We start from the raw sequence: 12,244 nt of genomic DNA on the forward strand, positions 1-12,244 counted from the left end.
AGTGCGTTAGTTAAACAGCCCCACGGTCTTTATCTGGAAGCAACGCTGTATCTTCTTTCAAAGTCACAAAACTGTCAGCGTGTTTACTAACAGTTCATCCTTTGGCCTCTGACAGCAAGCCAACTGACACGTCACCGCCATTACAGATTAATAACTGTGTCCCTGAGCTCCGAGCGGCCGTAGTTCACAAACAGCCCGTCCAAGTTCATAGCTCACACCGTTCAAGAAATTGATAACACTCTAAGAAACAGAGTGCTTTCTCTCTCAGAAAGGTAGTGAGATTAGAGTTGGTGCCATTGGCTGTAATGTAATAAAACACTGCTGAGACAACTAGCCCCCCGCCACCCCGCCACCTCCCTCTCAACTCCGCCGCCGTGCCCTCGTGCTCCACTGTAGCCTGGCAACTGAATACCTGCAGCATCTGGTCTGCTTCTGAGCAAAGAATAAATGTCATAATCATGTGAGTGCAGGTCAGCCTGGCCGCTTTACTTTAAGCTCAGAGGACGTTTCTCATCTTCTCTGTGCAGAGACACAATGAAAGAGACCAAGTAGAGACACCTGGTATTAATCCAGGCCTGACAATAGCAGGAAGGGAGCGTGCTGCAACCCACTGACAAACATGATAGGGCGCAACATTAATGTTTTTCTTTCACTTGCCGGGTCGGGCAACTACTTGTCTACTAGTCAATTTTTAGACTAAGGAAAATCTGCAGTCTGTGGCCTAGGATTAGGAATCTGACTTGTGGCCAGTTCAAATCCCAGGACTGACAGGTCAAGGACTGAAGAGCCCTTGAGCAAGGCACCCAGCCCCCCCACGCAGCTCCCCCGGTGCACCGAAATGCAGCTACCCACTGCTTGGTGTGTTCACTTGTGTGTGAAAAAGGATGGGTTGAATTCAGAGTCTAAATTTCATCATTGTAGGATTAATAAAGTACTTTTTCAGAACATGGACACTGTTACCAGTTTGGAGCTGGTGCCTAATCTTGAACCAGTTCCTCAGTTCCTCTTTCAACAGCCAAAGAACCAGCTCTCTGCCAGGAAAATAGTTCCAGAGCGGCAGCAACTCTTAGTACTCTTACTCTAGTACTGTACATGTGCAACTCTCAACAGAGATAAGAAGGAAGGGCAATCGTTTACACCTAAGCTACTTCCCTGTTTATTGAACTAAATTCCATTCAGCAAGAACTTGCTTCTCTGCAAGTTTTCGTGTGTCCCATGCTCTTGAGCGTACCATAGCCGTTCAGACGCTATTGAATGCACCATACCTGTGTGTGAATTGCCATGCTTTGAATGTTAGTTTTCTCTCGACACAGCGGTGGATAGATTGTAATTTCCTCTCTTTCCCAACATTCACCTGTTCCTCCCTGGTTTATTGTCATGGCTGACATCTATTTTGCTGCCCTCAGCCCTGCGTTTAGCTACACGTTCTGTCTTTCTGTTTGCTTCTCCCACAACTTACACACAGACATATTTGATCGAGTAAATATGATCACAGCTGATCACCGTAATCAAACTGAAATTTCTAGCGATCGCTAATCACGATCATAAAAGCACCCAGGCCTACTTGAAATATGAATCCATTATCAAAATAGCCAGGTTTCAGTCGTTCAACTACTTAATTAGTTGAAAAATTATTATTGCTCTGATTACACTGATTCACAAAATGACAAAAGGAAGAAAATCTAAGCAGCAGATGCTGAGATATTCTGACTTGTAGTAGTATGAGTCAAGCTTAAAAAACACTGAATCCTACATTTCCCATGAAGGCACACAGCAGTTAGCTTAAATGTAGCTAATAAAGGATATAAATACTATAACAGGATGGGCTGATTCAAGACTTTCTTCCTTTCCAATTTCTGTCACTATAACCGCTGCATCTTGAGAGCACATATCCTCTTGCATTTCTACACAGACAACAGGAAGTGAGGTGTAACACAGGAAATATGCAGAGAATGAGGGGGCAAGCTGTTGTTGTTTAATATAGCTCTCAGAGACTCTAGGAACTACAGCTGATGCCTCACTTTATTCTGGTCATGAGGAAGCACATACATCTTGAAATGTGCATAGTCAACGGGCAAAACCCTGCAACCACATCCCACGATGGCGAATCGTAATCTTTACTTGGAAAAACTGTTTAAGTCATAATTATAAGTTGGAAAATCCTGGCTTGTCAACAAACCACAGTTTCACATTATTTCCATTTTGGAGCTAAATATTACTCAAATGTGACTGCATCGATTTACAGTAAGATGAAAATGAAACTTGAAACCTTTAATGCGAGTTAACAAAAAATGAAAGTTAAGAAATCTTGGGTTCAAAACCAGCTGTGATAAGCTGCACATGGTGGGCATCCATCAACCACACAGTCTACAGAGCTGACTAAACAAGGGATTACTCACATGTAGCCTCGGAATCTGTTCAGGTCGTTGTTGGGCTTTTCACATTCAATTACGCCGTTGTACTTTAAGGGGTCGAAGTCACAATCCTGCAAACACAAAACAAACTGATTATTCAGGCAGTGGCTGCAACTTCTGAACAAATGAATCCCAGTAAAAGAGTTACTTTTGCTACATATACAAACAGAACTAACTTATGCAGCCCACATGAAGTCACTGCTATTGTTGTATTTCATTATCCATCTTATATGACGACAGTGAGGTGCGACAGAGCAGCAGCAGTGCTGCGCAGTAGCACAGTGCTAATAGGCTACACAGTTAGCTCTGTAGCAATACAGTGTGTATGTGCTGCAGCAGTATGTGTTCAGTTGGCGACCTCTATTTGTTTACAACAGTCACTGGACACTCTGTGTACAGTTAGCATGCACAGTTAGCGACAGCAGCCGCAGGTTATTGTGCAGCTGCTAAACAATGATTCATTGACTATCGGACCAAGTGGGAGGCGTGTGATAGACCTCACACAAAACGTCAAATATTCAGCCTTGCCAGTATGTCCCATTCATAGTGGTCCCGCTTCCAACAGTCCCACCAATTTTCCACCTCTGTTACTACCTCTGGAGGCAGAAAATTGGTGGGATCATTTGATCCCGACATCCCGCTTCTGGCGTGTTCATAGTGCCGGCGAGATGTTACAGAGCCGTAAGTGTCCTGGCATGAAAAGGCACTATGAATGGGGCTTAAGTTACCAGTATTACCATTCTCGTACTTATATTGAATAACTGTCTCCAGAGACAGAAAGACGCATTTTGCTTTGATAGAGAGCAACAACTTATAGCAGCGACAAGTCATTTTTTAACGGGCTGAGACACAATTTAATACTGATGCTTCTGATACCAGGTCTGATTCCTGGAGCCTGTGAGCCTGTGTTTATACTTTCCCAGGTAAAGTTTGGCACAGAGTAGTGCTTTACAATTAAATGGTTTTACACAATTTTCTAGTCTTAGCAACCACTCAAAGCGCTTTACACTACAGACAGCACTCATTCACCCATTCACACACTGGAAAAATTTGGGGTTCAGTATCTTGCCCAAGGATACTTCGACATGTAGGCTGCCATTGTCAGGGATTGAACCACGACCTTCGATCAGAACGCTCTACCAACAGAGCCACAGCCGAAAAAGGAGAATTTACATCTTTTAAGATGTTGTAAAAAGTTTCTAGTCATAATTTCTTATTATAACATGACCTTCATGTATTTATTTGTTATATTGTGTTTTACAAAGTTAGGAAAGTAATCTTTAAGTCAAGCCTAAAGCTGCCTTAGACATTTACAATGGACCACATTAGGCCTATATTAGGCCTTCTGTATTTTTTCTATATTATATATGTCATATACCACTTCTATATTTATTTATTGATGTTCATACTACTACACGCAACAACTTATTTAACCTATTTAACAATCTAAAATAGATTTATGTGCAATCCAATGTGCAATATCTAAAATGCTTATTATTTTCAGGAAAACAAACACAAAAAATATATATTAATAATAAATGCCAAATCGCAAAAATGTATGTATAGAATGTATTTAGACTTCTTTTTTTTAATATTCTTTATTCTGTCTTCTATATCTATGTGACTGTATCTTGAGCTGCTGTGACCACTAAATTTCCCCACTGCAGGATAAATAAAGTCTGATCTTATCTTATCTTTAAAGAATGTTCCCAGTCACTTCCACTCAGTGAAACATTACATCTTAGCAATTAAACACAGGTTTCTGATAGGTACTCTATATCTCCCAATTCCTAAAGTCCAGGTATGGTATGAGTATCAGAACTGAAAAAGTGGGATTGTTGATTCCCTGCTCATTGTCTGAAACTGTCGAAAGAACAGCTTATATTCAAAGTTTCCAGAATGGTGAACTTTTGCACCCAAACTGAATTTTTTACAAACATCTAACACTGAAACAATGTGTGTGACGTAGAGCAATCACAACAAGATGGACAAAATAAGTAAGTAGGGTCCGTCTTATGTGTATATGTTTACATGTATGTATAAGTATGTATATGGTTGTGTTTATAAGAATATATGTATGTACATGTTGTTTAGATATGCATACGTGTGCAATGCATGCATGCATGTGTATGTATGTGTGTGTGTATGTATACATAGGTCTATATAATTTCGTGCAAATCTACCTGGTGTGAACGGGTGTGTGTATGAAGGTTTGGGTTCTGCTCTGCATTTTTTATGTATGTTATCATTTACTTTTGTTTGTTTGAATTTTATTGTAAAACTTGACAACTAATAAAAATATTGTTAAAAAAAAAAAAGTAGGGTCCGTCTCACCAGGTCAAAGAAGCTACGGACGACCTGCCTCTGCTTGAGGTTGGTCTCTCCGTCCAGTGTGGCGGTCTCGATGTGGCACAGGCGGTCGGGGTCGCTGGAGCTCAGCAGCAGAACGTCGGCGGGGAGGATCTCGTTACATCGCAGCTTGATGAAGTCTCCCACCCGCACCTCCTTCCAGTACTTCTCCACATAGCGTCTCTCCGCTCTGCCAGAACAATGAGAGGGCAAACTGTTGGTGGGAGCTGCGGGTGAAAGATGTGGAGCTATTGTTTTCAATAATTGGTGGTTTCTATAAACAGAAACTTCGGCTCGACTTCCATAAATCTATACGGGACAACAAATATGTCCCACCAAGTTCCTCCCAACTTCTTCCTCAATGTGTCCATCAAACTAGAAAAATATGTCCAAGATGTAGTTTAGTAGGAGCAGAACAGTGCAACCTTACAGCTTTTGGATGAGATCTATTCTGAGGGTGAAGAAAAAACTAACTAGTATGACATAAGACTGTCTTTGCCACGACCAATGGTGGAATGTAACTGAGTAAATTTACTCAAGTACTGTACTTGAGTACAATTTTGAGGTACTTGTACTTTACTTGAGCATTTCTATTTTATGTAACTTTATACTTTTACTCCACTCATTTAGCTGACAGCTTTAGTTACTTTTCAGGTCCAGATTTACATTAAAAAAATATGATCAAATTAAAGTGACTCAGCATTTTATTAAATTAATCCACATAAGCCCTAGCTTGAGAAAATAAACCACTGCTTACATAATTATTAATATTAATTATATTATATATAATTACTATGTTATTTTTTTTTATTACCATATTTGTGTATGATGTTATTGTTTTTTTAATAACTGTACAGCACTTTGGTCACATGAGATTGTTTTTAAATGTACTATATAAATAGACTTTGACTTGGCATAATTGCATCAATAATAAAAATGTAATAATATATGTGACAACCTGAGTGGGTCCATTCTGCATAACATGTCCTTTTACTTTTGATACTTTAAGTACGTTTTGAAGCTGATACTTTTTCATTTTTGCTTCACTAAGTTTTGAATGCAGGACTTTTACTTGTAGTGGAGTCATTTTACAGTGTGGTAAGTTACTTAAGTAATGGATCTGAATACTTTTTTACACCACTAATCACAACACTGTTTAAAGTAAATCCCACTCAGGTTTTCTAATCTCAGTCCATGTAAATATAATCAGGCAAAGAGTTTGTGGGACCCTCAAAAATTATTATATAATTAATTATTATTATCTGCAAAAACACTCATGAAGGAATAAAAGTTCTCTGATGGTTACCAGGGTTCATTTCTAAACAATGTGATATTCCTGGGAGCAAATATGCTAAATAATGCAAACACCCAAGCTACAAACAGCAGTCAAGAAGTGGAAGGAAAAACACCAATAATGTTATTTATTCATAACAACCCCCGCAACATCAATGACTCACATCCGAGTATCTAAAAACATTCCTCTATATGAGAATTTCTTCACTGAAATGAAAGCATGTGGTGCCAGAGCTAAATTTTCTCCTCCACTTTGTTTGACTGGACAAACATATGGTGAGCAGAACAAAATAAAAAGGACGATGACAAACTAAAAACTTATGTTAGTCATATTTCCTCTTATTCCCATTTTGTATTATCTGAAAAAGGATCAATAGCCTGAGGACAAAGAACCGACTTGCCAAAGTTGGAGTACATAACTGTTAAATAAGTGGCCCAGATTTGTAAAGTTTGCTCTGACCGTAGATATAAAACATTTATCTTTGCCCACTGCAGTAGAAGTACTCTCAGAGCAAGGTGTGAAGCATTTATAGAAAGACTCGGGTCATTTTTAAGGAGCAGAGGGTGAAGGATGACACAGGAGTGGATTTTTACTCCTGTTCTATCCTAATGGCAAGACAAAAAACAAATAAATTAATGTCTGTCCCGAATCCAGAAGAATGGCTCTTGTGTTGAGACCAAAATCGCCACTGAAAGGGCACAAAATCATGAAAAAACACATTGGCCAGGGGTGCCTATACTTTTTCTATTGAGGACCAGCTGCTAGAACTCTTTTTCTTACACTTTTGGAGGGCTAGAGTCTATATTTCTTTAAAACTGACCTATTGTTAATTATTACCAGTGGAGAAATGTAACTAAGTACATTAGTACTTGGGGTACATTTACTTTACTTGAGTATTTCCACATTTGTAACTTTATACTTCTACTTCACAACATTTTAAGGGCAAATATTGTACTTTTTACTCCGCTACATTTAGCTGACAGCTTTAGTTACTTTTCAGGTCGAGATTTAACATAGAACACGATCAATTTAAAGTGATTATACATGTTTATAAATTAAACCACATAAAAGTGTATTAAATAATTAAAATTATTCTTATTATGAGGACATTAAAATGATGCTTACAGGAATGCATCAATAATAATATAATAATATATTTAGAATATATCTGACAATCTGAGTGGGTCCATTCTGCATAACGAGTACTTTTACTTTTGGTACATTTTGATGCTGATACTTTTGTACTTTTACTGAAGTAAGTTTTGAACGCAGGATTTTTACTTGCAGTGGAGTCATTTCACAGTGTGGTATTAGTAATTTTACTTAATTAAGGGATCTGAAAACTTCTTCCACAGCTGATTATTATTCCTGTTCCACCTGCTCCCGTTTACTTTTTTTCCTGTCCCATCCAAGGACCATGATAAAAAATCAACTCCCATCCGATCAAATTTGAAGTTTAAGTGCTGTATGTTTAAGTGTGTTATGTATATGTTATGTATGCTGTATGTGCAGCTTTCCTATTAGAAATAAAGAAGCGTAATAGAAGCATAATAACTTATGGTGTCACACAATAACCGTGTTGCTTTTAAGGAGGAAGTTTGGATTTATTCTGGAAGCCTTTAGACTTGTGAACAGGAAATGGTTAGCTTACCTTGTCAATAAACTTCTGACCTTTTACACTTTGACCTTGGTTAGATATTGCCACTTTTAATCCATATGCATGTCTGTCTAACATATTCATCAATCTTGTATTTTTTAAATAATTTTTTTATTTGAATGAATAAATTGTGTTACTGTTTGTACACTCACTTGCCTAAAAGTAATTTATTTAAATTGAATCGGATAAGAGGACAAAAAACATATTTCATGTGATAGAGAGATACTATATCAAAGATGATCACCAGCAACTGAAACACATTAAAAAACAGTTTAAAATATACTCCCAAACATATGGACTCCTCACGTGTGAATCTAATGAGCGTGTGGTTTGTGTTATCCTTGACTTTACGTTTTATTAAATGCAAGTAGTGCAGTGTAACCATAACATACCAAGATGTATATCTATGAATAGTATGTCTGTTGGAAATACCCAAGCGCTCTTCTTAGTAGTGCACTTTGTTTGAAAAGGTCACAGCTACTGCTAACACGTTTACTTTTCTCTATATAAACATTAGAGCTTCTTGGAAACAAACAGAAAGTGAAACGAGGACAGTTTTCTCTCAAGAAAATTCATTATCTGACACAAAAGTCTGTCCTTCAGTGCCGCTTAAATGGGAAATGTATCTTCCAGTCTTTGTGCATGACAACAAAACAACTGCAGTAAATAGAGCAGAGAAAATATGGTCCACACACGTCACTAATTAATTATCCAGTTATGAAAGAATATATCAGCGAGTTAAGCTGTTGTGGTCAAACTGGATGTTCAGTGACCTGCAGCTTGTCCAGCTTGTTTCTGGACGGCACCAGCGGATGTTGTTAGCACTCTGTAAAGCAGATTAACAGCAAACTATTTACATTCCAGTAAACTCAATTTATTAGTGCAAATGTGTGATTTCACTGTCTGCGTCTTTGTAAGGAGGAGTCCTTGGAAGGAAATCAGTCATGATAAATGGGAAGAGACATTTATCAGCACATGGCTGTTTCCATCATTCAGACTTTGTAAATATTAGCATTTTTTGATAAAATACAACCTCCTTCTGCTTTGCCACATGAAAAGTCTGTGTGAAGATAGCGTCTGTATTTGATAAACCCACAGGCTGTTTAAAAGAAGTGGACTTAGCCACTAACAACACTCTCTGATATGTGGATTACTCTTTTGAAGCATCAAGATTTACATTTTGGCCATCGGTATCTTGGTGTTTTGGTACCAGTGCATGCAACCAGAATGGATCGGAAGCCAGAAAGGCACTATGTTATCAGCTAATTTAGTGCTAGCTTGGTTGACAAGGTAAAACCCCAAACTCTAAATGAACAGCAGACTCCTCAAGCCTCATTTGTGATCCCTTTACGTACAAAAATGTATATGTTTCTGACAGCAACCATGGAAACCGCGGAGTACTTTGTAATAATGTCACTTCATCCTTCATCTTCATCCGTATACATGGGTCAGTGACAAATAAGGGTTGGCAAGATGTCAAATGGTGTAACCACAAAAAATGATAAATATTAAATACTTCATCTACCTACATTGTATTTAAGTGTACTTATACATGTAATTACTTAATTTAAAAAAAACAAATTATTTTTTTTTGTATTTCTACATTTACACATTTAGTCAATATTGAGCAGAACATATTCTAAATACAGCCATTATTTTCTCATTTTAGTTCACATTTATTTCCCTGTATATAATCAGATTTTTATGGGAAAAAAAGTACTAGTTACACCAACTGACACTGCGTTAGATCACGTCATTGACCCACATATCAAACTTTGAGTGTCTTTTACTACAACCAAAAGCTGAAGACATTGTAAAACAACCAAAATGTTACAATTAACTTTCAAGAACTGACAACTAGAGGTGGGGAGAAAAAAATTGATACGGCATAGAATCGCGATATTTTGCATGGCAATATTATATTGATTCATGGCCGCCAAGTATCAATATTTAGCGTCCTGACGGCTTGCGGGGCGGCAGTATTTTTTCCGTAGCAAGCTCACTTCTAGGAATATACTGGAGATACTTCATATGAATCCGAAGATCTAAGGAATCTATAGGCATGTGTGTCAGGATATTGTGTCGGGAAGTTGACGAAAAAACGCTGCAAAGTCAGGCTTTTTTTATATTTCATTCCAAAAAATTCATAGCAAAGAAGCTTATAATTGAGGAAAGTTTGTGAAAATGCTGCAGTTGTTGTCGTCCATACATGTTTGATATCAGTTCAGTTTCACTGAATACTTTGTTGGTCAGTCTGTGGGTTTGACTCTCATTGTGGAGAAATATAAAGAATTTTCTCTTATTTGACAAAGCAAATCTTGATTGATTTTGTGGACACAAAATGCAGTTAAATAATTAAATCGCAATATATTGTATCGCAATACTCATCATATTGCAAAATGCTTAAAATCGCAATAATATCGTATCATGACTCAAGTATTGGGATAAAATCGTATTGTGCGGCCTCTGCTGATTCACACCTCTACTGACAACACACTGTAAAAGGGTCAAAGTTTTAAGACACGTACACAGTGTGCCATGGTATTGATCTGTCAATTACAAGGTAGCCCCGTCCTAATGCAAACCCCGCTTTATTGTCTATTTTTCTCTAAATAGGATCATAATTTACAACATGAACATCATGCTGTACTGAAGAAGACTTGAAACTAGCAAGTGAGACCATAAAGTCCTTAGGGAAATGTGTACTGAGGTAATAAATCAAGTGAGAAGTAGGGACATTTTCTCATAGACCTCTATACAATTAGATTTCTTTCTGCAACCAGTGGAATGGCCCCTGCAGGCCTTTAGAGAGAATGCAGCCTTATGGCACTTCCGTATTGGCTTGGGTAATCCATTTAAACATTTCACCAACAGTTAAAAGATATTCAGAGAAAAAAGTGATATGTGTGTACCTTGAAAAGAATGAATAACGCCGCCGTGCAGATTTAGTCAAGTCAGCCGTTGCCAGGTTGAGAAAAGGGGATGTTTTGCACAATACAGCCACAGCACAAGAAAATTCAATTATGTCCAACCTTGACAGAAGAACTTGGGTAAAGACTTAGCTAAAACTGCGGAGCAACTAAACACTGAGCCTTTTGATTACCATGAATTATGCTCTGTACATGGACGACAGTGCTGCTTTTCATTAGCAAAATACACTGCACACACAGACTCTGGAGTATAGTTTGTCACAGAGAAAGCTAGGAGAGAAACAGGTTGTCAGGTAACATACTGACTCGTAATTAATAATGACAGCACTAAGGCAACATCTGTATTACTACAAGAGGATCAGTTTCACACCTCTGACAGTTAGGTGGAGGTTTTCTACACTTTTGGATTTTTAATGCCATAAGTACTCCTCGTGTGTTAACCCAGCTTTAACTCTGAGGCCTGACATGTTATTTTATCCCATCCTGGGTGCACAAATGAGGAATATCTGACTGAGAATGACTGAGAACCTTAAGTTTGCATCATCTAGCAAGAACAGCACTGTTTTCAAGCCTGGAACAATCTGCCTTCCCCAGCTGATGTGAATGTGTGTGAGATGCACTGGGGGAGGACAGTTTGTACAATGAACACTGATGGAGAAACCAACTAAGGTTTCAGCAACAGCTGGACACTGCTGGCTGCTAGTATTAAGGGTCAACTTACCTGCTGTACACCAGACAATCCATGTGATTGATTTCTTTATCCGACCTGTGTCTCCTGTAGTCCTCCCATAAGTCTTTGATGGCAGTGACAGACAAAATGAAAACTACAGGAGCCAGAGCAAGTTCTGGCTGAAAGGCATTGACAACTGGAACAAAATTCAGCAAGGCGATGAAGACAAAGTAAACATTGGCGAACCTATGAAACTGTTCAAAAAGATTCTTTGGTAGAAAAGACAGCAGAGTGTATTTGGTCGTCTTAATCTTGTTGTTTGCATAGTGTCGGTTTGGGTTTTCCTCCCCTTTGGCGTTATCGTACAGTATGTTTGCGTGGACAATCCTGGTTTTGTTCTCCTTAGTTTTCTTCTTTCTTTGCCTTTTGGCTTTTTTTGACGCTTTGGCCATCCCGGGGTCTTCGCTCTCCCGCGCCATAGCCAGTCCTTGCTTCAAACTTTCCCACAGTTGAGGTTTTTTCGTGTCGTCTCATACAAAACAACACAAAGTGCTAGCTATGTTATCATTCTTTTACCGTGTGGAGAAGTCAGTCTTTTTCGTTTATTCACACAAACAGCTCCTTTTCATCCATGTCGACTCCTCTTTTCGCGAGTCAGAGGAAAACTTTTGCTTGTTTGGCTTCTCCTTTTTTTCCCCCTCTTGCTGGGAAGGATGCTGAGATAGTGGGGAGGAATAACTTTGACTTCCCACCGCCCGCCGATGATTTGTAAATCATGTGGATGAGCCTCTCCCGCTGGTTGAACGCTGCTGCTGCGTTTGTAGATCTACGCATGCGCGCAGGCTGAGCAGCGACAGGACGTCAGTCGGCGGTCAGGGGTCGCACTTCTCGGGAAATCTGACTCGCAGGCTCCTCCTCGATCCAACCTGG

General features: G+C 38.8%; 1 protein-coding gene across 1 annotated transcript in view; it reads right to left on the reverse strand.

Moving 5' to 3' along the window:
• The window catches only part of atp10a (ATPase phospholipid transporting 10A), a 53,870-nt gene extending 41,886 nt beyond the window's left edge, over positions 1-11,984 (reverse strand). The window contains exons 1-3 of the mRNA XM_059341686.1: positions 11,366-11,984; positions 4,749-4,953; positions 2,400-2,485 (exon numbers count right to left, since the gene is read on the reverse strand). Coding sequence (XP_059197669.1) covers positions 2,400-2,485; positions 4,749-4,953; positions 11,366-11,793 — 719 coding nt within the window. The 5' untranslated portion in view covers positions 11,794-11,984. The remainder of the gene's footprint in view (positions 1-2,399; positions 2,486-4,748; positions 4,954-11,365) is intronic.
• Between the last annotated feature and the right edge of the window lie 260 nt (positions 11,985-12,244).

Source organism: Centropristis striata, chromosome 9 (assembly GCF_030273125.1).
Source record: "Centropristis striata isolate RG_2023a ecotype Rhode Island chromosome 9, C.striata_1.0, whole genome shotgun sequence".
Classification (NCBI taxonomy): domain Eukaryota; kingdom Metazoa; phylum Chordata; class Actinopteri; order Perciformes; family Serranidae; genus Centropristis; species Centropristis striata.